We start from the raw sequence: 25,364 nt of genomic DNA, 5'->3' as shown, positions 1-25,364 counted from the left end.
GTAAGGCGAATCTTATAAAAGAATCTATTTTCATTTATCTTTTGAATTACTCATATATATCCAATGAATTTGATTTCGCATTGGAAACTATTCTAGGAGAAGTTCGAATCCGTTTCGTTCGGATATTGATCGGTCTTGGTTTGACATGGTTTACGCGTTATTGGTTCCCGGAAGAGTTAATATTCCCATTAGCTAAACCCTTTCTTACCCTGCCTTTGGACTCGTATTTTGTTCGTACACAATCAACGGAGGCCTTCTCGACATATGTAGCAACGTCTTCAATAGCATGCTCTTACTTCGTCTTTCCTTTTGTAAGTCACCAAATTTGGTGCTTTTTGATCCCCAGTTGCTATGGGGAACAAAGGACGAAATACAATAGATTTTTCCATTTAAGTGGTTTTTGCTTCTTCTTGTTCCTGTTCTTAACTCTTTCCCGGGTAGTTCCCAATGTTTGGCACTTTCCATACTTCGTGGGTGCAACATCAACAAATTCGCTCATGATCAAATTACAACCTAAGATCTATGACTATATTATGTTAACTGTTCGTATTTCGTTCATTCCATCGGTATGCTCCCAGTTACCTGTAATTGTGATCCGTTTGCCAGAACTGAGGGGTCTTTCTGTGGAAACCTTCACGAACAATCGTCGTTTTTTGATGGTTTTTCCCCTTCTCACAGCTGCTCTTTCCACACCTCCGGATATCTGGTGCCAAATTGTCGCCCGTTTCCTTATTTCTTCGATAATAGAGTTGGCTATCTTTGTGGCATCGATTGTACAAGTTCGTGAAGAAGGCTGGACGAGTGGAATGAGGGGGAGCGGCTCGATCGACAAAAAAGAAGAGTAGCCCCCCTAGAACCTGGCAAAGGAATTATCAATGAATTCCCGAACAATTCTCAACCAACATCCGCGATTCATTCTCGTAAAGATTATAACACACGGAAGACTCCTTACCTTAGGAGCAGGATGAGTGATACATCCGGCGAGCGCCGGTGAAGAACGCAAGCAAAGCTGTAGCTCGGGCATTGTTATATTCCATCAAGAGAAAGAAGGCAGACTAGTAAGAAGGCCGACCGCATAGAGTAGAGGGAGCGAACCCAAAAGCTCCGCTTTTCGGAGCAGACCAATCTCCCGTACCGCCCCTCTGACTTTCTCTCTATAAAAAAAGCCTGCGGGAAGCACGTAGAGCCACTAATGTCGTGGCGAAGGTTATACTTCAAAAAGTAAGCGAAGCTAAGGTTTCGTATGTGTTATATCCTTTCGATCAAGCAACAACTTCTAGGGCAATGAAATTGTTCAAGAAGTCAAAAAAGAGCGCTAGGGAAAAATGTAATTTGAGTGCCGCAGAAAAGCTAGCTTTTTAAACAAGACAGGGATCGCCCGCTCGGCAATGTTACCTTGGGGAGGAGACAAAACACTAAAAACAATTCAAACTCAAAAAATCTTCTTTTTTCATTTTTTTATATGAACAAGATTAGTATCGAAGAGTTGGTGAACATTGTTCTGACTCATAGCTTTAAGATGACTGGCATGAATGAGCCAGCTTCAACACCACCTAGACTCTTAATCATAGACAGACTTGCACTGACCTCAACATAAAAGGATGAGCCCGGTCTGTATATTTGTACGCATTGGCTTAACTCACTCCTAACCTCCTTATACACTGAAAAGAACACATAATTAAAACTGCCTAGTTAAAGCGGAACGAAAAGGAGTTTGAAGTCGGGACAGCATGGATACGAGACTTTTGAAGTTCAGTTTGGAATCATTGCGGTTTTCTATCTTCAGATTAACAAATGAAAAAAAGAACCAAGACCTTTCAGCGATTCGACGCGCTCCCCTAAGCTAGACGCTTTACCTACCTGACCTCAGAGAGAATAGAATGAGTCGCCCTAGCCCTAGTCTTACTAAGAGTTTGAATTGCTCTGTAGGATAGTAGGGCGAATTAATTGCATTAGTGCGATTTGGCTAGCTGAATCGCCCAGCGAACAAATCGCCTCCTTGCTAAAAAGAAAAGCGGACCCGCAAAATAGCGTCTTCGATGTTGCATATAAAAAAGGGTTTCTTTTTCAACCAGGTATCTTTTTTTTTTCTTTTGGCTAAGAAGCCCGTAGGTTGTACGCCAGCCATACGTAGCTTGAACTGTGATGGCCACAATGCTTAGCTATTGCCGATCCTTAAAACGCTTTTGGTTGAATGTTCACACTTGATGCACCGTCTGCACGTCCTACATTCACTCCCGGAAATTGAAACAGGAAAAGAGGAATTTGAACCCCCGGTCTGCTGTAGTCAGCCTTAACGATTTGCTTGACTGGCGAGTCTGCCGTCTCCGCGTCTTTCCCTTTTGAGGGCTGCTCCTCAAGCCTTCGAATGCCGATCTTCGCTTGGGCCGTCTCGCGAAGATCTTCGATCCGAACCTTCGCATCTACTCTTTCTTAGAGGATGAACCATGCCTTCGCTATTGCAAGAATATAGCGATCGAAGAGCTATCGCTCAGCTGGTTCGCGTATTACGAAAGCCGTATTGCCCGAAGGGGGATGCTGAAAGAGCGTAGGTAAGTGGTAAGCGTAGGAGGCATGCCCGAAGGACAGCGGCAGCAGTGTGGTTCCAGGAGCTTCCGTTAGATTGAGATCTGCAGGGTGGCGGGGACTTCGGCTGCCTTGTTTCGGGTGAAGAGAAGAGGGTAGTAGGCTTAGTAGGGCTCGAACCTACAATATAACCGTTATGAGCGGTACGTTTCAACCAATTAAACTATAAGCCCTTACGGATCTTTACATGCAATTCTCTCACTTCGGGAAGAGCGGACGGAAAGAGAAGGCCTTTGCTCTATCTGCTTCTTCCGCTTCCCAGGAATGAACAATTGTAAAATCCATTTTTTTTTCCAATTGTTTATAATATATAAATAAATCTTATTTTTATAAAAAAGATTTATTTAGTAAATTAAGTAAGCGACTCAAACTGCCGGTACGCTTTCCGGCTCGCAACGACTTCAAACGGGCGGGGGCTCTCTATTTGCTTGCAATGCCGGCTGTTCGCCTTTAGTTAGAAGTGAAAGTAGAGAGCGCCGTTTGCCCTACACTTAAAAAAAAAAGAAAAAGTACATAAGGAGTGAGAAAAAAACTTGGTTACGGGAACCGAAGGTGAAGGTTAGGCCGACTTCTTTAGCTACTTCCGCATTTGAGTTGTCGTATTCAGGAAAGCTTGCTTTATGGCAGAGCATTTAGCAATGCCAGCAGCCTGGCGAGGGCTGACTGTCTGGGGACAGGTTAAGGCAGGGCCGCTGGGCTTGCTTATCATGAGATTGGGTAAGGGAATCATAAAGGGGCTCATAAAGAAACCGGGCGGGCGAGCTTTTGGGCATACGGAAAGGGGGAAGTGGATGGAGAGTACTTCTCAGCTAGAGTTGAGAGTGAAGTCGCTATAGTGGCAAAAGTCAGTCTTATTACACGGCTGGACGCCCGGCTCTAGACGAAGCTGCGGGGGTTACCACCACATCCTCCCCCGATAGACTCGAAGCTCTTCATAATCAGGCAGGGTAGAAAATCTTCTTTCAAAAAAGGCAGACCAGAGATGACAGAGGAAAGTATTCAGTTAAAAAAATATACGGCAGTCAGAACAGCTTCGGCCAAAAATGGACTAAGGACAGAAGCACAAGCTACAAGCATTAACAACCGGTTTCGTTTAACCTTATGTAAAAAAAAAGAAGCAGCGAAGAAAACAAGACACTAAGTTGTTGCGCTAACTTGCTAGCGCTAGCGCACTACGGCTTTTCAGCCTCGCGGGTCCATTCATTCCATTCTCTTCGCCTTACACGGACCTAAAGGCTCCTTTAGGAGGGCGTATTAGTGGTTTCTTTTCAAAAGGTCTTTTTTTCGATCGTAGCTTTTAGACAGTTAACAGCTAAGCCACTACTCACACAGCTAATAAAGTCGGTCAGGTCACTACTGAGACAGCTCATAAAAGTAGTTTTCTTTCTATTTCCTAAAAAGCTTATCTTAGGAGAATCCCTTCCTTACACTCGACTTAAACTTGTTATTACTAATACTCAACTTAAAGTAAAAGCACCTACAAACTCACTCATAAGGAAACTCGTCAAGTAGGTCTCTCGAGCCTTGTTACGAACTAAAGTACTAAAGCAAAGCGACCCCACTCTCCCCCCAGCCCAGGCCAAAGGTCTCCCCGCTCTTTTTTTTTTTCAGGGGCAGAGTCAAGTTCGTTACGGTCAGCAAATCCGCCTCGTATCGTATCGATAGCGATTTATATCACCTCCCCAAGCCTAATTCTTTGTGAGCAATCGATCGTGACAAGTCGACCGATCCATAATGAAAGCACCTGTAGATAGAAGCCCTTTGTTGACCGCTGGACTCATCCTCAATGCCTAAACCGCATTGCCTAGTTCAGTCGGTTGTCTGTCGACTTTTCTTCCCATGCCCGAGATGGCCTCTGGGTAGGAGTCTCCAACAGAGATAGCTTTGTGGTCAACTTCTATTCTACTTGTTGGAAGGTTCGTCCGGATCTCTTCCCGGGTCAACCTACTCAATATCCGATGGAGGGTAGGTAGGCTTTTGGCGGCCGCAGAGACGGCGGATAAAGCAGCAGATGATACGTACTTGCAAATAACTGGATCATAAAACTTATCTACGACAAGCCTCGACTCTCTCTCGGTTCGTTCGGAAATCATGGTAGTCTTTTCATGGATCTTTTTTGGAACGGGAATGGGCCTGGAGTTAACAACAACGACAAAACTGCCTTCTGTCTGTTGCCACGGAATGTATAGGTAGGGATTCTTTTATGCTTGGAAAGTCCGTTCCGCGCTCTCTATCCCCTTTTTTTTGAGGACCCCATGAACCTTAGTATTCGTTTTCTCTTTCTTTCTTCCTTCCCTTTCGTATATGGGAAAGAAAGCCTCATGGGGTTCTCTCAACATACATATCCGGGGGTGCACCTGTTTAGTAAGCAAGGATCGGAACGGGCGAATCCCAGGTCGAATTTCTGATCTATTTGTTTTAGTGTTCGAGGATTGAGCTTTTTGAGAGCACCGCACTGCGATTGAATGACAGATTTCAATGATGAAAAGAAAGGTCTAGTTCTCTTTTCATTTGAATGAAAGAAGAATGGATGTATTAAAAAAAGTGATTACGGAAGAACCTTCTCATAGAAGAAAGCAATAGGCCGGTTTGAAGAGCAAGCTTGAAAATAAATAGAGAGGTCATTCATTCATAGCAGAAAAAGCGCTCACTCACTCATATCTGAAAACGCAGGCGGAGGCTCTCTATCCTTCTTACCTTAGAAAAAATGGGTTTCATTCTTCAAAGCTTTCTTTCATGGATAATGTTTAGTATTCCTCCCTGAGTAAGAGGGGGAGGACTTGATGTGACTACTATTAGACCTCCAACCCGAAAATACTCTACAATCATTATGAGCGGGTAAACTTTTCCTTTCCTTTCTGCGGGGGGGACGGCCCGTGAGGTTTCGCTTAGCAGCTTTTTGGCTGTTTATGATAGAGTGAGATTCACGTTGCCTGGTGGTTCTGATTAGTTGTACCGGATAAGACTTCGAACGGCCAATCGTAACAACGGTACGCATCCCATGCGGGCGGTCCTTTGCCTTGTGGGGAAATCTCTGGACCTGAAGGTAGAGCTGGGGCTATCATTTATTTTGGCACGATACATTACCTGTCTAGGTCCAGGGACGAGGGAGTTCACCCGCTTACCTACCTTGGAAGAGTATCCAAGCTGCGCAAGCAGAGTCTTCTATCTTTGACGTATAACCTCAGTGTGGGGACCTGAAGGGCACTTCGATACTCAATCACTAGAAGCCGGCTTGAGTCCAATGTCAAGTTGAAGTGACGACAGTGGACGGTATAAAAACCATCCCCTAGGTCTGTATGCTTAGGATCCCAATGAGTCGGTACGGGGCTCATGCTTCCCAAACGTCACGCGTTTTTTAGGTCATTAGTCAACAGCTCCCTGGACAGCGAAATAGGGGTGACTTCACATTGTTTCCTGACACGCCCATCTTTGTTTGAGGGAAATCCTCTCCGCGTTCCGGCTGATGCGCACCTTGCGCGTATAAATGAGTATGATATATACCTCTTTGCTCAGCACGCGACTGTGTACCTTGAAAATGAAAGCTGCATGTCTTCGCCCGCTCCCGGTTCAGGGTAGAATCCATTACCATTGAATGCCTTGGTCAAGCACGGGATTACGGCCGAAAAGCAGGGGTTTCCGCTAGCGAAGGAACTCAGAAAAGCCTGACTCTATAGGTGCTTAAAGCCCTTAAAAAGGTTTAATGGCCATGACCAGCTAAAGATCACTGCCATCTCACGAATTGGATTCGAACCAATCAATCTCCGATACCTTTAGTAGATCGTGAGTGGGTCTGTCGTCCTCTTCATTATAGTCCTTCTAGAATCAATAGCATTTCGTCGGAATACATCCTGTCTTTTCACCTTAGTAGTCCTATGCATAGTCAGTACTATAGCCCCAATCATGGCTACTAATAAAATAAGACTAGAAACCAAAAACCAGACAAAATAGTAAGTATAAAGTAAATTGCCCAATGTTTCCAAATTAGTCCAACTTCGTACCTTTCCGGCATAAACCGTATATCTCAGAGAGGTCGTATTTCTTTGGGTTGGTAGTAATGGAATGGTTTCATTATCTAAAATGAAGAACATTTCCCACCAAAAGATCAGTCCAATAATACCACTCACTGGTAAATAGCGCAATACTTCTTCGTGAATCTCCGCTATTTGAATATGGAACATCATAACAACGAATAGGAATGAAACGGCTATAGCTCCTATATAAACTACTGGGAAGATCATAGCGGAAAAATCGAGACCTAACAAAAGAAGTAAACCTGAAGTGTTGCGAAAGACTGGGATGGGAAACAAAACGGAATGTACCGGATTTTTAGCACGTACAACCATCAAACCAGAGACCAAAGCCGGGCTCGACAAAACAGAAAGTATCATGGTACGTCGTCCTTCACTGAAATGGAACTTTCATGCTGGTTTGGAGTAAGAACTAGCATGAAAGTCGATCTATTACGTACGACCAGCGCGGTTGTTCATATTTCATTTCCTTCTTCCAAACAAGCCCTTCTTGGAGAGCATTCACTGAGTTACTTACGATCTCTCGACGCCGATAATTTCTTATGTGCTCAGGTTCGGCTAGCTTCTTCCCCACCTTTTAGCGTTCTGGGCAATAAAGAAACCCGAAATCAAAAAGAAAGAAGAGAAATTGGGCCATGTTTCCCGAGGGAGGCCGCCTTCTCTCAGGCCAGCAGTCGACTAGAAGTCGAAGACTGCTCTATGAGGGCTTCCCTCTTTCCTGGGCTCTGCTCGCCCGTCTACGCTCCGACCCATAAAGTCATAATTGAAAAAATGTTTCCTTACTTGTTCAAGTAAGTGAATTGGCATTCCCTTGCCTGCATTAAGATTTAAAACTTGTCGTCAAAAAAAGGCAATCAATCAGAATCAAGAAAAAAAAAAATGAAACCGGTTCAATATTTTTTCTAGATGGATCCCTGTCCTTATCTCTATCCGGATAGATATGTCCCTATGAGCGACTACGCCGATCTTTATGTGTTTTGGCCACGTCCCTTTCCGCTCCGAAGAGGAAGGTTTGGATCTTTCAATCTTATGTCGTGAGGGATGTGATCTATGTTAGGTCCATAAGATACCACAGCTTTTAGTGTTCTATGATTGACCTCCGAATAATGAGTAGGTAGTTCTATCCTTTTGATTCTTCTCTTCTTCGATAAGAATAAGGTCACGGAGTGATAAAAATTCCTCTTCATTCTGTTGTGCTCAGCGTCGGATCCAAACTTCTTTGTTCTTTCTAAGTCTTGTTCTTGCATAGAAGAATGTAACTTTTGCAAAAACCGGTCTTTTAGTAGTAGGCGGCATCCCTTCTTAGTTTTGAGTCGGCGGAACCATTCTGTTTTGCTTCTGCTCCGCATTCTTACTCGGCGGAACCATTCTGTTTTGCTTCTGCTCCGCAGTCTTCCCCGGTGACCCCTTAATTTGCCTATGATTTTTTCAACTGATATTTTGATATAGAAAAATTTCCTTATTTCTTCACCGCGGGTTCTCGCGTAATTTTCTTGAAAAGATATTATATCACCGTGGGAAACTTTAAAATGACTAATGTTTACTATTCCATTATTCACACACACTTTTCGATGACTTATCGGCTGCCTTGCTTGAGGAATAGTTTCACAAAAATGTAGACGAACCAGAATAACGTCCAATCTTGTTTCTGGATTGAGTAGAAAAGGGATATATGAAGTTCGTTTTGTTCTTCTGTGCATCTTTGTGATGGGTAAATTCCCATGAAAAAGGGACAACTTTCGTGTAGTTCGTAATTGTATGTAACTGTTACGATTTTTTCTCGGATACATCTTTTTCTTAATAGATTTTTTCTTCATTCTCCATTTTCGGAGAGCGATGCGTTGCGATAGTGTAAGTTCTTTATTCCGAACATTTCCTGAAACTAGACGACAAGTTTTAAATCTTAATGCAGTCATTATCTATTGTTGAATCAGTCAGTCTTTTTCGCCACATCGGGGCTATGGGACTCGAACCCAATTCTTTCCGCGACCCCTCTATTTAAAGAAAGAAAAGACCTGAATCCTACTGAAGCTGCTAACAGAGACTGATCAGATATTGACCTATGAGATTTGTACACTTCGGCTTGGCACCTTCCTTTGGTTCGGGCCCTTTCTCCGCCAATCTTTGCTTACCCGTGGGCCTTCCAGTATCACTTTTGGAGCTCGCAACGTTGAGTTTTATTCACAGTTGATCCTTACTAATCCATATGAAGTTAGGTTAGCTACTTCCCTCAGTGGGGATAAGGAATACTGATGTTAGGGTCAATCCAGTTGTCCGCTTCAACTACTTTACTGATCCAAAAGATGTGGAGTTTTAACTCTGCGGCATGCGCAAAATAGGAAAGATGTTGACCATGGGGGACTTCAAGTTTAGGACAGGCTCTGGGGAGAGAGTTGTAGGACCTACATTGCCCATTGATCAATCAAATGATATGCTAATGAGTAATGATCTTTCTGCCGTTAGAGACAGTGAGCACCATTTGGCATTACCATGGGAGCTGCCTTGTGGGCAAAGTTGTGGACCGTGACCTCCGGGTCATTGGTATTAATGCCCTCCGAGTTGTTAATGGCTCAATATTCAGAGTGTCCCCAGGAACCAATCCCCAGGCCACTCTGATGATGCTTGGCAGATGAGTCGTTGCAGTAAATTAGATTCGTAGTTCTTTTGCATATGTAAATATATATAAGAATGCTAGTGTCAGAACCTGACTGTAGTAAAAATCTCTTTTGTTTGGCAGATATATGGGACTAAGGGTAATGAGAAACCGAATCAGATAGGATATTGATGTAGCCAAACTGATTCCAAAAGAGAGTAAATCGGCCACCACATTTTGCCCGTCTTCCTTCGCTTGCTTCTGGAAACTCTTTCTATCGGGGCAGTCAAGTTCCCCCCTTTCTTTGTGATGTCAAAGCAGCGTATTCTTGAGTTGACTTGAAAGAGTAAGTGAATAGGAATTACCTTACATGGAAAGAAGAATGGAAAGGGCTGAGGGAAGGAAGGAACTTCACTCAATGCTGGGTTGACTGCTGGGAAGCTTTACTTAAGTGGATTCGGCCCTACCTTGGCTACGAACCTATTCTCGCTAAGAGCTAAGAACTAGGCATTTCAAAGCAATTACCTTCTTAGCTTACTTCCTTGACTAGGGATTCCCTTCTTTGCTTACAGAATCTCTTGAAAAAAGAAAGTCTAGCTACATGCTTAACACCGGAAATTCTGACCTGTTTGGTGATAGTCGACCAAGACGAGGCCTATATCTGAGAGCTTGAACTGGGCTTGGATGAAAGAGTAGCAGAGTCAATTCCTGAAGCTGGTTATTCCACCGGTTGTATATGGAAGGTGGCTAACTAGCAATCCTCTTAGGGATATCCTTTTCAAAACAAAATGAGTAATAGACTTTTAGTCTTTGGAAAGTCATCCTTGGCATAAGCTCTAGTTGATCTCTCTTATGGTATTCCCATCTGCTTCCTAATTCCCATATCTTTCTATATTCCCTATAGTGCTATACCATTACCTCTCTCCTTCTTTCTTTCGAACTTTGCTCTTAAGTCTTTTAACCGGAATTTTGAACGAAGGGCGTAAAGACTAGAGCTTTTCAACTCCTCTTTTTTAGACTAACCCGATGAGAATATGCTGAGGCATAGACCCGATCTAACTTTCATACTCTCATCATTAAGATCAACAAATTCTCTCCGTTGAACTTCCACAGTGCAGTTTCTCTACTGCTACTAGAGAAAGCTCTATCGCAATACGTCCTACCAAGGATAAGCAACTACATCATGAGGTATGGGATTCGTGTGTGGTAGTCTCAATTCATTCCCTCATGCGCATCTAGTGCAGTGTCTCTGTAAGGTTCATAAACCCTCTCCTGTTTAGACATATAGCAGCCAGAAAGAGAAAGCAGCTTTGAGAACTAAGAAAGCAGTCTACAGGATAGACCTTCTGTCGCTCTTCACCCTTTAGGGCCCCGCCTCCTGACCGGAGTGCCGTTCACTCGACTTCTCTGGCGGGAAGTACTTGTTTCCTTCACCAACCAATCTTTGGATTTTTAAATCGTATGTATATAAGCATAGAAAGCGCACCGTTTTGATATGGCAGTTGAAAATAGATCTGGAGAGTTGCTCACTCCAACGAGCCTAGGTAGACTTTGTCCACTTCCTATCAAAGCTCCAGTCTCCGGACTTGAAGAAAAGGGTGCCTACGAGACAGCTATGGTGTTGCACAGCAAAGTCTGTTGGGCAGCAGAAAATCCGTAATTAAGATCCTGAAGCGCTTGTCTGCAAAACCCTCTGGAAAGGTAGGTTTCTTGACATACTGTGACGATGGCTCCATACGGGATCGATCTTCTTGTCATATTCGTTCCATTCTGACTTAGAAAAATTTCTCTTGCTGTTCTCCGGCTTGGGTTTTCTCGCTTGGAGCTGAATGCAGGTATTTCCTTTGGCTAGAGGGAGCTGTGAGGGAAGGGCTTTTTCAAGTAACGATTTTGATTCAATACGTTCTGTAGCTCCTACTCAATCTCGATAAGGTCGGTAGCTGCTACCAACCCGTAGTGAGTTGAGGTCCTTAAGTTAAGGACAAAGCCTGGGTTCCGTAACAAATAGGATTTATTTTCGGCTGTGACCATAATCATCTCTAATACCGCCATCTTTAGTTTATACAGCTTCCTGATAGCTGTCTTCCAGATAGCTATCGATTCAGCCTTTCCTCTAAAAGAATCTCCTGCTTCATAAACGGATATGTCTGTCTTGTCTCTCCCCGAGTCAGGAATAGTCAGTAAGAGTAAGAAAATCAGATTTTCGGACCTCACTAAAAAGAGGGCTACTACTACTAATCCTTTTTATTAGGAAGGAAACTCTAAGGGCTTAGCACTACTCAAAAGAATGAAACTCCAACAACAGGCTATTACATAAGGAAAGCTACTACAGGATTATACTGGACTACAAAGGACAGGAGTTTAGCTTAGGACTAAAACTTATATTATATTTAGACTCCATCGCCAAATGTCCTTCAAAGTCTTAGCCTATGAAAGGAACCTATTCGCTCGAAAGCAAAAAGAGTTATGGATACTAGCTTTACTGATTGAACTTTCTTAGTAGACTAGGACTGCCCTTAGGAATAACTCAAAAAGTAAAAGAAAAGAAGGAAGCGGCACTTTTCAAAGGGTTTCAGAATGCAGAAAGTTTCTTGCTTGGACCATGCCCAGAAGGTGATAGTCTTCTTCCAACCATATTATGGTACTCCTTAAAAATATATGAATATACCCTCTAAATACTTTGATAGACGTAAACCCAGAAAAAAAGTGGAGGAATCTCTCCCAGATAAAGAGAAAGATATAGATTCTCATCAGACTTACCAAATCAATCTATAGCCAGTCCTACCAAAAAAAGTATAACCTACTTAAGGGCTTGAGGGGTATCTGAAGAGAGGAAAGAAACACTAGTTCAATAGAGTTCTTTAACGTAGCCTCTTACTTCGCCTATTACGCCTACTTTTGATAGTGCCTCTTCTCTTATCTATGATCTATCTTTCTTTCTTAAAACCAGATCTGAGATCAGAAGGCAGAGCAGCATAAAGAGAACGAATAGAAGAAACTACAACTAACACAGGATAGCTTGCACTGGGCTAAAGAAAGGACTGAAATTGGATGCGTTTACAAAAGGACTGCAGAACTTAGAAGGGGTGCCCTTGCCTTAGGGCTTACCAATGCAACTCCGAAGGCTGACCTTCTTTCCTAAGGAACTGCTGATACTGGCAAGTAAATGAAAGGAACAGGGGCATACCCTAGGACTTAAACTGGAGAGACTGAAGACTGCCTGGAGGAAAGATCCCAACGAGAAGAGAATGACTAAATGTAAATGGGCGAAGCACTCGAACTCAAAATGTCTGGAAGGGAACTGGCTTGTAATAAAAGCACTCTCAATAACTGGCTCTATACCTAATCTCTAGCTAACTTTCTCACTGGCGGGCTTACACAACCCTAAACTTAGCACTTCCACTCGCTCCAATGGAAAAGGAAAGCACCCTCTTTCTTGGCTCGTATTAAACTCCCTCCCATTCAAATGGAATAGCACAGGCTCTCAAAAAGAAGGAATTAAACTAGATATAATTACACGAGAACTGGCTGAACCTGGGGTTGCCATGATTTAGCCAAAGTCTTCCACTACTTATCCATAGGCAAGGGCCTGGCAAGCAACCGGCTTTCAAGACTCAGGCTTTATCACAGACTTGATCACAGGATTACAAAAACTCATTCTCTCGCTTAAACCTGAACTTTTTTCCGATAGCAAATAAAAAAAAATGAAAGAAAGTAAGAAAAGAAAGATAGAAGGGATTTTCTCTAGTAAGACCTAGGGGAAGAAAGCCTATCAGTCCTGTCACCATCCCAATGGCTGTTATGTTTAACAGCTAATAGGATATGCTTTAATAAGATATACCTTAGTCCTGTGAAATACACAGATATGACTTAGTTCCCATTGCCAAAGATGGTCTCATAGAAGAAAGAGGGTAGAATGAATTTCATCGTATAACTACTAGAAATATCCTTCCCGTTAACTTAGGTATGCACAGCAACTCTCATACTTTCTATGAAGGGATCCTCAATAAGAAGATCAAGGCAAGGATCTTAATCCACAACAGGAGGCGTGCGACTCTGCCATCCTTTTGTCCTATTTGTTTAGCTTTCAAAGAAGTAAATGGGAAAACCCGGGATATGGATTCATTGAGTGATAATTCTCCTTTATCTCGGCATAAGAGAGGAGGGAACCATTGATGCTATGATATCAAAATGAACTACGCTACCCCTACTCAAGAGTACGCAAGAGATGAGGATCGGGCTTTCATTTCAAATAAAGCATTCTTACCCTATCTCACCATGGGAGTTGAGAGCCTTAGCATATAGGGCGTAATGGTCCTTAAGCGGTCACAGAGGCAGTGTTAACTGAGACTTGACCATAGAAGGAGGGGATGCTGGTGAGCTGCTCAATAAGACTTATTCTCTTCAACTTTGAAAATCCCCCTTTAGGGTAGGGATTTTAGCAAATCTTGGAAAGGGTCGTCCCAAGTTGCAAAGCCCGATGCTTGAACCTGGATCTCACTTCACCACTCCGAGGATCATCCAGGCTTTCCTAAAAAGGCACCATATGTATGGATCCCCCTTCCCCCCTTGAGACTAGTGAGCTATGCACGGAACGAGGAGCGGATAAGGTCTTTCTCCATTTGATGCTGGAGGAGTGCGTGCGAGACTTCCGGATGCGGAAATCCCGCGATAGCTGCTTCTTTCATTTCTTGTATAGAGCATTTTTCTACCCCCTTTTTTTTCGTGGTAGGTGCTCTCATGGGGCGGGACAGAGTGTCGTTGATAAGCTCTAACGCTGGAGCGATGGCATGAGTCGGACTGCAGGCGCGGGTTGGACCGTGGGCGTAGACTAGTTTGCAGGCATGGGCCGAACCGCATGCATGGACTGGATCATGGACGCGAGTCAGGAATGCTCTTTTTCTTTATCTGCCGCGACCGCATACGAAGGCGCATTGTCCCACTAAAATCTCCCATCTAATTTTTCTTGTTTGTTATTTTCCCGATCGTCGAATGCGAGATCGGAAGGCGTAGCAATTTGAATCACGCCGCATCGCAAAAAAGTCTTATCTCGGGCAGCGGTTGTTGTAGTCTCGGGTTTCTTGTAGCTTTGGGGATTGGTAAATTACTTTCTTCCTGCAATAACGGCAGAACCATTGATCATCTTCATCAAAGGCTAAGGGCCAATAGAAGCTCAATCGAAAAGAAAAACACTTCTGCTATTGATTGATTTAGTCGGTCGAGATCAAAGAATTAAGGGATTTGTCCCCGCAATCGAAGGAAAAGAAAAGCGGTTCCCCTGATTCAGCTTTGACTAGCCAGCCGCATTCGTTAGCGAAAACAAGGACTAGACTACTCTAGAGAAAGGCAGGAGTTCACACTCTGACTGGAAGGGAGTACTTTCCCCCCCCCACTTATAGTAAGTGTGCATAGCCTCCCCACAGCTTCGGGGTCAAATCATGAAAGGGATTGACCTAAGGAAAGTCACTTCATACTTTAAAGGCGGACAAATGACATAGAATAAGATGGCATCGAAGAGAGAAGGACAGTGAATCCAATAGTACAGATAGGACCTTTTCATTTTCATCTAATAGAATAGATCACGCCTTGGGAGTTCTCTTTCTCTCTAACTATCCATTTCGTAAGAGAAGAAAAAGAAAGAACATAGATAGATGACGTGGGCAAAGCAAGCCCCAGTGATCTACACTACCTCGACAACTAAGGAAGCTCGGGGGTTAGTGAATCAACAAGAAAATCTTCTAGTACGCAATCGGTTTCGAAGAAAGTCTCGTCAACCATTCCCTCCCCTCTCAAGTCAAGCTAGGTCAATGAAATGTGAAAAGGAATGAGATCCAAGGTACGAAGTAGAGTAGGTAAGTCCGGAATGAGAGAAGAGATAGATCAAGTAGTCCAGCCGGGAAGGTCCGAACCTTTACTTTCACCGGAACCCGAGATGTTTAGTGGGGAACAACCAACATGCGAATGCGAGTTTGAAGGCTTGCGATCAATCGAATGAATGCTGGGAAAGCGACGAAGTCCGAGGTAAGACCTCTATCTAGTAAATAGCTAACTTATGGAATTGTTCTAGCGGATTGGTAGGAAAGGCAGGGCAATAAAGATCGGAAGCCACTTCTTCGAAAAGCTATAACGATTAGTTGAAGGCGGAAGCCCCGCTTGAAGGTGCACAGCAGAGGGAGAAAAGAAAGGTTAGCAGCAGAAGGCCTGTTGTAAACTGGCTGAAAGCAGAAGAGAAGGGGCGTACGATACCTTGTTCATACGAGAGTTGCCCCCCGGTCAGTCAAGGTAATGGGCTCTATTTCTAGTAAGGAAAGCGTAGCCTTCTAGGAAGCTCAGCTCAGTCTGAGTAGGTTTGTTATGTTAGTAGGCTCAGGCTAAACGGGTCATATATGGCTACGAGTTCTAGCAAAGAAAGAGATTTGCTCACGAGTTTGAAGCGGTCAATGAAATGCTTTACTTTAGTAAAGGAAAGATCCGACTTTTAGCAGTCTCACTTGAATTCTCCCTCTCTCCGGTGGTGATCTCACTTCAGTAGTGGGATGAATCTGAAGGGTGGTCCACGATCAGAAGAGAACGGCAGCTTTGACTCCGGTGGCTTGAGATAGATCAGTTTCAAAAAAAAACAACAGGTTAAGGGTTCGAATCCTTCTCAATATACATTCTATAGAAGAGTCCAATTGCTAATCTTTCTCCATCCGGCTGGAACAATCACTATTTAGTTAGTAAGCGGGGCTACAATACAAGATAATGGACTCTCTCTCACTCCTCTTGGCTGGAGGTATCAGTGTGCCCCTTCCTGTGCCAGAGGGAAGGAAAAAATATGGATGGGTGGCCGGAACCAGAATTTTTGGGGTTGCGTATGAACAGCATTTAGGAGATATCTGACCCCGGCTTTCGAAAGAGAGTCCCCCTTTTAGGATAATACGATAGTTGACCACAAGTCTTTCTGTTGGGCACGGTCTCATAGTTAGGAGACTACCTAGCTGAGGTAGTAAGTGGTTGGGCTATGGTATGGCGACTGCTTGTTAAGAGAGACTAGCCACTAAGCCACGGCTGAAACAACCGGGTCGAATCAATCAAACGAGCCACAGACTCTTCTAAGCCGAGACCCCTTCTAAAAGGGGTATGAACACGAGAGCCCTTCTTGGGAAAGCAATGGAAATACATACCCCTTGACAAAAACCAATGCTTTCTGGGTCATATTTCTTGTTTGGATGTTCCTTCGCCTTAATCCATAGCATGTTCCTGATCGCGAGGAAAGACTTTTTAAGAATTTATAAGAGAAAAAGTTCTAACCGAAGCCATTGCCCTATTTGCCTTTCTGATCTTATTCGTCTTCTAGAAACATCACTCTATTCTCTCTTTCCTCTAAGTCGAAAGCGAGTTCCGTTCCCTCGTTTACTGCTTTGCTTTCCGAGCTTTCCTTATTTCTTTTCTTTATTAAAGATAAAAGGTGAACATCCTTCCATGGCAAGTTTAGGCGCTGCAAGCGTTTATCTTTCTTTCATCTAGTGAAGTAGATTCCAATTCCGGTGAAGAAAAGAGTGAAACTCCGATAGCTACAGGGCTTAGCCCAAACTCAGAAGATATCCCAAACTTCTCTCTCCCTACCGCTACCGGTCAAGCTTCTTTTGTTTGATATGGAGCTTTCCCCGGATTTTAAGGAGGGAGGGCTTGAAGAATCTGGGTACTCAACAATGGGTTAAGCCTTTAGCTACGGCTGTTGGGGGCAAGTAAGTCTGACGCAGCCTAAACTAAAACTAAACAAACCTTACTGCCTTCAGGAAGGAGTCTTCCCCATCGAAATAGTTATTATCGGAAGGAGGGGACTGATTATGGAATCCTCACCGAAATGAAAGAATCAATAGGCCCAGATCACGGATTAGTTCAGTTTGTTATAGAGAAAATTTGAAAATAACGGAGGAAGGAGGAGGGGAAGGGTGGGGGACATCAACTGGATTAAAGTTCTCACAGAACTGGAAGAGTTCCGATTCCATTTTTAGGAATTGCAGTAGATCCTGTCGATTTATTTATAGTATCCTATTTTTAAGGAAAGCATTCTTGACTTTCTCGTAGCTAAGAGCTCTCTTCTATTACTAGAATAAATGAATTGCTAGAGTTGCTTGATTAGTAGGCCAGATGGGACTCTTAAGTGAAAGGCTTAAGTAAGGCTTTATAAGATTTTATACATTTGAACTCGATCCATGTAAGGAAGCTCCCGGGGGAGCCAGGCAAGTAGGTGAATCCACAAAAGCACTAGCAGTGCCAGTAGTTGGTACGTGGATATCATCAGGATGCAGCTTGACTAGCTCTTCATCCATGATCTTCACTGCCATCTTTCTAGCACCATCACCTTTCTGGCTGGAAGCATCAGCTGTACCCATATCATGATCGGGCACGCAAGGCTCTTCTTTCATATCGGTATTTACAGATTCACTCCTAGGCTCTTCCTGCATCCATGCATAAATAATTAGTAAGTAGGGTCCTCGAAGCCCGCCCGCCAAGGGGCTAAAGTCGAGTGATTCCTCTCGGGATCGTAGCTCTAGCTATAGTATCACACGATTCTTTCATCTTATTTTCACATTCAATCTCCAAGTTTGCCTAGAGCTGCTAAGGCCTTGTTTTGGGAGTAGCCCTTACTCACATCTCCGAATCTCCCATCAAGAAAGAAGTTCGGATGGAAGTCTCATCGAGGCAGTATTGGAAATTTCGTATATAAATAGAAAAGCAATGCCCAAGGACTCCCATGCCTTTCTTGGTTGGAAAAAACCAACTATAAATATCCTACAAGTCTTTTTTCATTTCTCGAGAGAGCAGTCAAAGAATGAATAAGAAAAGCCAACTCATGTTTCCCCTCCATTTTCATTACGAAGATGTTTCACGTCAAGATCCGTTGCTCAAACCGAATCACGCCAACGTTATGGACGTTCCTGGATTGTGTGAAATAAGAGTAGTACCAAAGGCAGCACCTTCTGATTTCATAATCCAAAATGGAAAATTGGCTATGGAGATTCCGTGCGGTCAGAAATTTATACGGACACGCAGGGGTTCGATAGGAAAGTCGTTTCAATCCAATCCATTCTTGGGGTCAAATAAAGACAAAGGATATGTCAATGACCTAGCACGACAAAGCACTCTCCGAGGGCATGGAATGTTTCATTTTTTGGTCAGAATCTCGACAGTAATGTCTCTCTTAGATTCTCTGGTGGAAATACGGGAAAACTCCATTCAATTCTCGATGGAAACGGAGTTTTGCGAATTCTCCCCGGAACTAGAAGATCATTTTGAGATCTTCGAACATATTCGAGGGTTCAATGTAACTATTGTCACTTCAGCCAACACACAAGATGAGACTTTACTACCGTGGAGCGGCTTTTTGCAAAAAGATGAGGGAGAAACTCAGTAAGATGTCGGAAAATCGAAATATACGAGATCACAAACATTGCTCGCAGCTAAAACTAAAAGACGTTAGAAAGCTTTTTGTAAAGATCCCGATACCGGCCGGCTCCCTGACCGAAAAGACTAACGGACTAATCCCTTATCTCGAATCGGAGATGCTAACGGGGCGGGAATCGAAGTGGGGGACCTCTCTACCGCCTGTGTCTATCTCCTGTCAAGTATGCTTTCCAGACATAGACTACGTACAGGGTAGTACTCTTGGAAAGATAGAATCTCACCGGGTATAACATTTTTAAATAAGTTACGAAAGTGACTCCCGAAAGATCGACCACTATTCTAAATATAGTAAGGCGGAGAACTCTTGTTCATTGGAGCGCCGGAGTGCAGAGGTTGTTCCCATCATTGAAGTCAGAGTGTGGGACTGAGCCTTCCGAATGAGAAAGACAATAAAGTGCTTTTTTTCGTTGGAAAAACCAACGCAAATACAAATCTCAAATTGACTTTCTAAAACCTACTTCTATAGATAGAAAAGGTTGGAAAGAGTGACTTTTTTGAATTCCCTCCCTTTAAACGCGCTTTTCTAGGGGTCCCATTCCATTCCTTTGGCAAAGGGCCTAACTACAGCTCTGAGTAACTCCTTGTCTCATTGATCCGAAAAGAAAGGCATAAGTCCCACGTGTACTAAGCCCTTTCTTTATTATATCTTATTCCATCCCTAAGAGCTAGAATGAATCAAAGTATGAACTCGGAACTAAGCGATTGGCAGCTACTTCTTCTATTGAAGAATGTAAAACTAGGAATCAAAGCATGAACTCGGAACTTCCCTAATAGTAGACTAAGACCTCTTTCTTGAGTCTCTATGCTCTCCTTTTCGTTAAAGGAAATCGCTGATTCCCTGACCGATTGCTATCCTAGCTCTTTCAACATCCGCTCCATCCTCAACTTGGACAGGGGATGCAGCGCGCTTAGCGTCGGAAAGATCCCTCTACGTGAGTGTACTATAAAACTAGGAGAAGAACAGAACTAAACGGATCAATTCCTTTGACCGGTCGTTTCGAGCTTCCAGTTCTTCTGGATTGCTAACGTGGTTCGATGACGCCGATGGAAGGAACCACTGGAAATTCATCCAACTTCGATCCCCTAAAGGCAAGTACGTAGGCTATAGAATCCCAAATATAATAAAAAAAAGAGCTCTTCGGCTCTAAACAGCTACTGTGCTTATTTGGTCTATCAGCTACTCGGCCAGCTACTGACCTAATTGGAAGCTTTTCAGCCAAGGCCGTCGGATTTAGAGGTCCTTTCGCAAGGTAATTCCTATTTTAATACTTGGAACAAGTAAGGGTCCAGATCATTCCATTGGGGAGAAAGCAGGAGTCATCCATATATAGATGAATAGTACCAGTGGCGTCTAGGAGGAAGACGGGGAGTGACTGGGGTGGGGAAGAAGAGTTGTCACGATAGAAAGAATCTTGGCAAAGCAAATGAGTCTAAGAAACCAACGATTCTCTGTTCTTAAACAACCCATATTTTCCACACTTAATCAGCATTTGATAGATTATCCAACCCCGAGCAATATTAGTTATTGGTGGGGATTCGGTTCGTTAGCTGGGATTTGTTTAGTCATTCAGATAGTGACTGGCGTTTTTTTAGCTATGCATTATACACCTCATGTGGATCTAGCTTTCAACAGCGTAGAACACATTATGAGAGATGTTGAAGGGGGCTGGTTGCTCCGTTATATGCATGCTAATGGGGCAAGTATGTTTCTCATTGTGGTTCACCTTCATATTTTTCGTGGTCTATATCATGCGAGTTATAGCAGCCCTAGGGAATTTGTTCGGTGTCTCGGAGTTGTAATCTTCTTATTAATGATTGTGACAGCTTTTATAGGATACGTACTACCTTGGGGTCAGATGAGCTTTTGGGGAGCTACAGTAATTACAAGCTTAGCTAGCGCTATACCTGTAGTAGGAGATAGCATAGTGACTTGGCTTTGGGGCGGTTTCTCCGTGGACAATGCCACCTTAAATCGTTTTTTTAGTCTTCATCATTTACTCCCTTTTATTTTAGTAGGCGCCAGTCTTCTTCATCTGGCCGCATTGCATCAATATGGATCAAATAATCCATTAGGTGTACATTCAGAGATGGATAAAATTGCCCTTTACCCTTATTTTTATGTAAAGGATCTAGTAGGTTGGGTAGCTTTTGCTATCTTTTTTTCCTTTTGGATTTTTTATGCTCCTAATGTTTTGGGGCATCCCGACAATTATATACCTGCTAATCCGATGCCCACCCCGCCTCATATTGTGCCGGAATGGTATTTCTTACCCATCTATGCCATTCTTCGTAGTATACCTGACAAATCGGGAGGTGTAGCCGCAATAGCACCCGTTTTTATATGTCTCTTGGCTTTACCTTTTTTTAAAAGTATGTATGTACGTAGTTCAAGTTTTCGCCCGATTTACCAAGGACTCTTTTGGTTGCTTTTGGCGGATTGCTTACTACTAGGTTGGATCGGATGTCAACCTGTGGAAGCACCCTTTGTTACTATTGGACAAATTCCTTCTTTTCTTTTCTTCTTGTTCTTTGCCATAACGCCCATTCTGGGACGAGTTGGAAGAAGAATTCCTAATTCTTACACGGATGAGACTGAGAACACCTGATCAGTGAAAAATTCTTACACCAAGAATTGACGAGTGAGTATTACACCAAGAATTGACAAGCGGATTCGTTTTTTCTAGTTGGCTATGTTGATATAGCTTAGATAGGGAAAAGAAAGTCTACTATAGGGTAAGGGTGAACTTTCAAATCCGGTTGTTCCCGAAACTCCCCGTCCCTTACTCGTCTTTTGAAAGCAAGAACATTCGCATAGAAGAGTCTCTGTATCATGCATGCTCCTCCACTTTTGAAAAAAAAAAAGAACCTTCTATCCTCTAAAAAAGTGGGCAGTATGTATTCTGCATGAATATGCTTCTGTACTGGGAATATCTCATAGTGAGAAGGCCCAGAGATCATAAAGGATGAGATGAGAATGAAGTCAACATACTCTGTTTTCGAGAGAGATTTGAGATCGTAAGTAACTCAGTGAGTGCTCTCTGTAAGTAAGAAAGCAGTTATGTAGGCACCAACTCCGAGCTTCTCTTCCAGGGCTAAGACGTTCTATGATGAGATGAAAAGCTCATCAGGGGCAAATCCAAAAAATGGAGGAGGGGTGGAGGCAGGCCTTTCTGGCAAGGCTAAGTTCATAAGGACTCGAATGGATACAGAGTATCCGCAAGAGAAATTCCATGAAGTCCTCTCGAGTCTCAAAGGGCAGCAGGAAAATAGCTTTGATTCCAAAGAAGGAAGATTGGCTTAGGTTACGGGAAGAAAGAAAGTGAAGGTCTAGGCCAATATATATAATGCTATTGTAATAAAATTTCTATCGCTTTAAAGGCGTCCTTCGATCGAGCCTTGAGAAAGGGGATAAAGGTTAGGAGTCAGAAAAGGTAGTTGACTTACTTAGTGCTTGCATTAAGGGCCTGACCAATCCTCTAGTTGAATCAGAAATGAACTTCTCTATCGATAGAGGCAAGCGATGGAGGCACGTAAGTGAAGCTCAAGCAGCAAAAGCGGTTAAGCAAGTAATTCTCTTTTTTATTTGTCTATCAAAAGCGCTTGCCATTCGTTGGTTATTAGGGGCAGCCCGAAAACGTCCGGGTCGAAATATGGCTTTCAAATGAAAAGAAGATCTTGCCTTCCCATCCTGCTCAGAGCAGCATCGGATCTGAAAAGATTGCAAGGAAGAGATGGTAGAAGTTCAGAGGGAATGCTTTGTTAGCACACCAAAGCTGATCTGGATAGTTTTGACTTCGAGGGAGGAACGAACGAAGTGAAGGAAGAAAAAGATTTTTGACAAAAGAGCCTATCTCTTTCTCTTTCTCTATCCTGGACCCAGGTCCGGGCATTGCTCATTTATAGCACAGAGATGAAAGACCAGCTTAACAAGAGCGGAGTCGTTTACAGCTATCTTCTCTACCTAATCTACTGCTGATCGAGTCAAGCGCAGGGCTTATTCCAGATCCGGAGAACAGAGCTGCAGCAAGACCCACGGATTCTTCAGTCTCGGATTCTGTATCAGAAGGACAGTCCCAGGAAGAATAGGATCTTTTTCCTAATAGCTTCACTTAGCTCCGCTTCGTTCCATAACATAAATAGAAGAGGAAATCTGACTAGCCAGAAGCTTCAGTAGAAGAGCAAAAACTAGAAGAAGAGCGAGTAAACCAAGGCCCGTCAAATGCAGGTTCTAGCTCCCTCCTAAGGTCGTTTCGCTACCCGGCTACTGACAGGAAAGGAAGACTCTTCCGATCCGAATCTCGATCACTCTTTCAATGAAATGGTAGCTCGATTGCAGCTGCATCAGAAACCCTAACTCCTGTAGTAGAGAAACCCAGCTGTGAAGGGATTTCTTTCAAGTACACCACCCATGACCTACCTCCGTTCTCTCTCAAGCTACGGAATGGGCATGATCCCATGAGGGTCAGTTCATCCATCCATTGAATTGGTTAACGCAAAAACCCGTGTCGGAAGATTGAACCTGTCTCCGGGCTAGCAAAAGCAGTAGTTGACTCGTATTAAAGAAGAATAGGCCTCTGGTTCACAGCCTGACTTCAAATTATTCTATCTTCCTAGCACGGACTATGGCTGCTTAATTAAGCGAAAACATCGCCATAGGATCAGAAGGCCTGCGGGTGATTCCAGTGAAAATCAGTCTCCTCCTCGCTACCTAAGACCGGTATTCTCTTACGAAAGAGAAAGAGCTTCTTCTCGGCATCCAGATGTGAAAGCAGAAAGGCTTATCTAACAGGAAAAGGACTGACCGCTACTACGCGTAATCATTCTCAGATCAAGAAGATAAAGATAAGCGCATTCGCCACGCGAAAGCTTGAGTTTTGTTCACAGGTAAAGGTGATTGATGTCATACCAGCAGCCCTTCTTCCAACAAAGGATATTCCGCCAGCGGGTTCTGGAACAACTCCTTCTTCCTCCCCTCTCCCTATCGGTCGAGTGATTCAAAAAGATTGGAGAAAAAGACTCTGCAAATACATCAGTTTAACCTGAAATAGACTTGGCTTTAGCGCTGAGCTGGCTTTCCAGGTAGTCTCATTATTTCACTCTATAGTAGAACGGAATCTGTCTCCTTCTCTGTTGCTATTTTCGGCCTAGTAAATGCTTGATCCCTAGGACGTAAACAAGATGCCCTAAAGGCTTAACTCACTGACTGGAGTCTTAGTTCGCTCTTCTTCCAGCACTCGCGCCTGCTTAGGCGGGGTTACCATGTCGGCGGGTGCGAAAGTCGTGACATAAGGGATAATCTAGTCTTTCTATATGAAATTACAGAGTAACCAACCCCAAAGAGGGCAGGCAAGAAAGGAAGCAGCTTAACCACGATAAGTTGGATAGACAACCACTCTCCTAAAAGGGCTATCCTCCCGTCTATATGACCATGGTCTTGTCACGAGCTGGACTCGAACCAGCGTGCTCCAGAATCATGATCCGGGGTTCAACCTACCGATCGTGACTTTTGGTTACCTGGTTCATCGAAATCTTCAACAAAAGGCAAGACTAACGAAGGTAGACTACGTCCAGGGTGGCCTGGAGCCACAAGCTACTCTTTCTTTAACCCGAGAAGCATAATCTTTCCTAGAAAAGGACTATCACTATGCTTCCGAGTCACTATCCTCAAATCTACGCCCAAGAACCCTTTGTTTTAAAAGCCGAAAGGCTTCGGATTGGACTCCGCGCCTTTCCAAGGGTTCCTCCCCTGTGGTAGTTCGGGGATTTTATAGGGCTTGAGCGCCCCGCCGGTCCCAATCCCCTCTGGGTCCAGAGGTGCCATCTGCCGTATAATTGACACCTTCACCTCAAAGAGGTCTTCGGCTTTATATCGTGTTAGTGCATAATCCGCTAAGGAGAGGTCTTCCCCCTTTTTAGCCTGCAAGGCTTCCAGAAGTCTACGATACACATTGTTGAGGCAGTCTCCACCAATGATTTCGTCATCTTGGAATGGAAAAGGGCACACTTTCGATGGCCCGCTGGATCCCCGCGGGCATTGGTACGAGGGAAAGGTGGTTCTCCCTCCGGCTTATTGACCGAAATGCTAGTTGTGTCAGTGCCGCCAGACGTGCCCTCCATTTCCGTTTCCGAAAAGGGCTCTGCTAGGACGTCCAGGTCGTGAGTGGTCCAACCAGAGCCCCTACTGCTTCCTTCTATCCTTCCAGCCTCGGATGACGGAAGAGGAAGACCGATTACACCTAAGCCCCCCCAAAAAAGACAATCGAAGACGAACTTCTTAAAAAAAGAAAATCTAAAAAAATCAAAATAGAGTGACGTAACAAAGAAGAGGATAACGTAAATGAAATGGAAAAATCTTTTACCATATTTTTTGGAAATCCGAAAAGAGTCTAACCGAAAGAGAATAAGAAAAATCAAAATCATTATCCCCAAAAAACAAGAATTCCAGCCACCTATTAAGGCAGCTCTTTGTGTTATCCAACACCCACAGAAATAATGAAAAGAGAAGATTGCTAAAAAGGGCATAAAGAAATGCATGAGTTGGCTTTTCTTTTCAAGTCTATATAGAATGAGCACTGTTCCCTACCCGCTTCAAAAGGATAGTGGTAAGAACGAGACTTTAAAGAATAGGTGAAATTTGGAATAGTCATTTCAATCTTTAGAAGGCTCGAGAGACCTCGGGCGTAATATACGCTACCCCAGAC

General features: G+C 43.6%; 11 protein-coding genes and 1 non-coding gene across 12 annotated transcripts, besides 59 other annotated features; 7 read left to right on the top strand and 5 right to left on the bottom strand.

Moving 5' to 3' along the window:
- Positions 1-14: 14 nt before the first annotated feature.
- On the top strand, positions 15-845 carry orfX. The gene is given in 1 exon segment: positions 15-845. A coding segment is annotated over 1 exon segment (831 nt).
- Position 120, top strand, in orfX: a sequence feature (C to U RNA editing).
- Position 156, top strand, in orfX: a sequence feature (C to U RNA editing).
- Position 168, top strand, in orfX: a sequence feature (C to U RNA editing).
- Position 187, top strand, in orfX: a sequence feature (C to U RNA editing).
- Position 234, top strand, in orfX: a sequence feature (C to U RNA editing).
- Position 244, top strand, in orfX: a sequence feature (C to U RNA editing).
- Position 318, top strand, in orfX: a sequence feature (C to U RNA editing).
- Position 429, top strand, in orfX: a sequence feature (C to U RNA editing).
- Position 435, top strand, in orfX: a sequence feature (C to U RNA editing).
- Position 463, top strand, in orfX: a sequence feature (C to U RNA editing).
- Position 493, top strand, in orfX: a sequence feature (C to U RNA editing).
- orf115b lies at positions 498-845 on the top strand. Its single transcript has one exon. The coding sequence runs from the start codon at positions 498-500 to the stop codon at positions 843-845; it is 348 nt and encodes a 115-aa protein (NP_064051.1).
- Position 553, top strand, in orf115b: a sequence feature (C to U RNA editing).
- Position 561, top strand, in orf115b: a sequence feature (C to U RNA editing).
- Position 597, top strand, in orf115b: a sequence feature (C to U RNA editing).
- Position 604, top strand, in orf115b: a sequence feature (C to U RNA editing).
- Position 666, top strand, in orf115b: a sequence feature (C to U RNA editing).
- Position 723, top strand, in orf115b: a sequence feature (C to U RNA editing).
- Position 739, top strand, in orf115b: a sequence feature (C to U RNA editing).
- Position 769, top strand, in orf115b: a sequence feature (C to U RNA editing).
- A 1,837-nt stretch (positions 846-2,682) lies between the features above and the next one.
- LK397_mgt015 lies at positions 2,683-2,759 on the bottom strand. Its single transcript has one exon. It is a non-coding gene; the product is annotated as a tRNA-Ile (tRNA).
- Positions 2,760-4,376: 1,617 nt separating this feature from the next.
- orf100c lies at positions 4,377-4,679 on the bottom strand. Its single transcript has one exon. The coding sequence runs from the start codon at positions 4,677-4,679 to the stop codon at positions 4,377-4,379; it is 303 nt and encodes a 100-aa protein (NP_064049.1).
- A 1,680-nt stretch (positions 4,680-6,359) lies between these two features.
- On the bottom strand, positions 6,360-6,977 carry nad6 (NADH dehydrogenase subunit 6). Its single transcript is given in 1 exon segment — positions 6,360-6,977. A coding segment is annotated over 1 exon segment (618 nt).
- Position 6,409, bottom strand, in nad6: a sequence feature (C to U RNA editing).
- Position 6,787, bottom strand, in nad6: a sequence feature (C to U RNA editing).
- Position 6,817, bottom strand, in nad6: a sequence feature (C to U RNA editing).
- Position 6,832, bottom strand, in nad6: a sequence feature (C to U RNA editing).
- Position 6,875, bottom strand, in nad6: a sequence feature (C to U RNA editing).
- Position 6,883, bottom strand, in nad6: a sequence feature (C to U RNA editing).
- Position 6,884, bottom strand, in nad6: a sequence feature (C to U RNA editing).
- Position 6,888, bottom strand, in nad6: a sequence feature (C to U RNA editing).
- Position 6,889, bottom strand, in nad6: a sequence feature (C to U RNA editing).
- Position 6,890, bottom strand, in nad6: a sequence feature (C to U RNA editing).
- Positions 6,903-7,412, top strand: orf169. Its single transcript has one exon. The coding sequence runs from the start codon at positions 6,903-6,905 to the stop codon at positions 7,410-7,412; it is 510 nt and encodes a 169-aa protein (NP_064047.1).
- Position 6,952, bottom strand, in nad6: a sequence feature (C to U RNA editing).
- A 173-nt stretch (positions 7,413-7,585) lies between the features above and the next one.
- rps4 (ribosomal protein S4) lies at positions 7,586-8,533 on the bottom strand. The gene is given in 1 exon segment: positions 7,586-8,533. A coding segment is annotated over 1 exon segment (948 nt).
- Position 7,618, bottom strand, in rps4: a sequence feature (C to U RNA editing).
- Position 7,623, bottom strand, in rps4: a sequence feature (C to U RNA editing).
- Position 7,632, bottom strand, in rps4: a sequence feature (C to U RNA editing).
- Position 7,683, bottom strand, in rps4: a sequence feature (C to U RNA editing).
- Position 8,052, bottom strand, in rps4: a sequence feature (C to U RNA editing).
- Position 8,066, bottom strand, in rps4: a sequence feature (C to U RNA editing).
- Position 8,199, bottom strand, in rps4: a sequence feature (C to U RNA editing).
- Position 8,268, bottom strand, in rps4: a sequence feature (C to U RNA editing).
- Position 8,341, bottom strand, in rps4: a sequence feature (C to U RNA editing).
- Position 8,401, bottom strand, in rps4: a sequence feature (C to U RNA editing).
- Position 8,485, bottom strand, in rps4: a sequence feature (C to U RNA editing).
- Positions 8,534-16,392: 7,859 nt separating the features above from the next.
- orf108a lies at positions 16,393-16,719 on the top strand. Its single transcript has one exon. The coding sequence runs from the start codon at positions 16,393-16,395 to the stop codon at positions 16,717-16,719; it is 327 nt and encodes a 108-aa protein (NP_064045.1).
- Positions 16,720-18,052: 1,333 nt separating this feature from the next.
- On the top strand, positions 18,053-18,613 carry rpl5 (ribosomal protein L5). Its single transcript is given in 1 exon segment — positions 18,053-18,613. A coding segment is annotated over 1 exon segment (561 nt).
- Position 18,099, top strand, in rpl5: a sequence feature (C to U RNA editing).
- Position 18,111, top strand, in rpl5: a sequence feature (C to U RNA editing).
- Position 18,116, top strand, in rpl5: a sequence feature (C to U RNA editing).
- Position 18,221, top strand, in rpl5: a sequence feature (C to U RNA editing).
- On the top strand, positions 18,555-18,893 carry orf112a. The gene has a single exon. It carries the CDS (start codon positions 18,555-18,557, stop codon positions 18,891-18,893), a length of 339 nt encoding a protein of 112 aa, NP_064043.1.
- Position 18,570, top strand, in orf112a: a sequence feature (C to U RNA editing).
- A 1,194-nt stretch (positions 18,894-20,087) lies between the features above and the next one.
- On the top strand, positions 20,088-21,269 carry cob (apocytochrome B). Its single transcript is given in 1 exon segment — positions 20,088-21,269. A coding segment is annotated over 1 exon segment (1,182 nt).
- Position 20,129, top strand, in cob: a sequence feature (C to U RNA editing).
- Position 20,373, top strand, in cob: a sequence feature (C to U RNA editing).
- Position 20,385, top strand, in cob: a sequence feature (C to U RNA editing).
- Position 20,412, top strand, in cob: a sequence feature (C to U RNA editing).
- Position 20,445, top strand, in cob: a sequence feature (C to U RNA editing).
- Position 20,501, top strand, in cob: a sequence feature (C to U RNA editing).
- Position 20,655, top strand, in cob: a sequence feature (C to U RNA editing).
- Position 20,766, top strand, in cob: a sequence feature (C to U RNA editing).
- Position 20,895, top strand, in cob: a sequence feature (C to U RNA editing).
- Position 20,995, top strand, in cob: a sequence feature (C to U RNA editing).
- Position 21,011, top strand, in cob: a sequence feature (C to U RNA editing).
- Position 21,168, top strand, in cob: a sequence feature (C to U RNA editing).
- Position 21,247, top strand, in cob: a sequence feature (C to U RNA editing).
- A 3,283-nt stretch (positions 21,270-24,552) lies between the features above and the next one.
- orf214 lies at positions 24,553-25,197 on the bottom strand. The gene has a single exon. It carries the CDS (start codon positions 25,195-25,197, stop codon positions 24,553-24,555), a length of 645 nt encoding a protein of 214 aa, NP_064041.1.
- Between the last annotated feature and the right edge of the window lie 167 nt (positions 25,198-25,364).

This window comes from Beta vulgaris, mitochondrion (assembly GCF_026745355.1).
Source record: "Beta vulgaris subsp. vulgaris mitochondrion, complete genome".
Lineage (NCBI taxonomy): Eukaryota > Viridiplantae > Streptophyta > Magnoliopsida > Caryophyllales > Amaranthaceae > Beta > Beta vulgaris.
The sequence above is the reverse complement of the archived record's forward strand: the minus strand, read 5'-3'. Positions and strand labels throughout refer to the sequence as shown.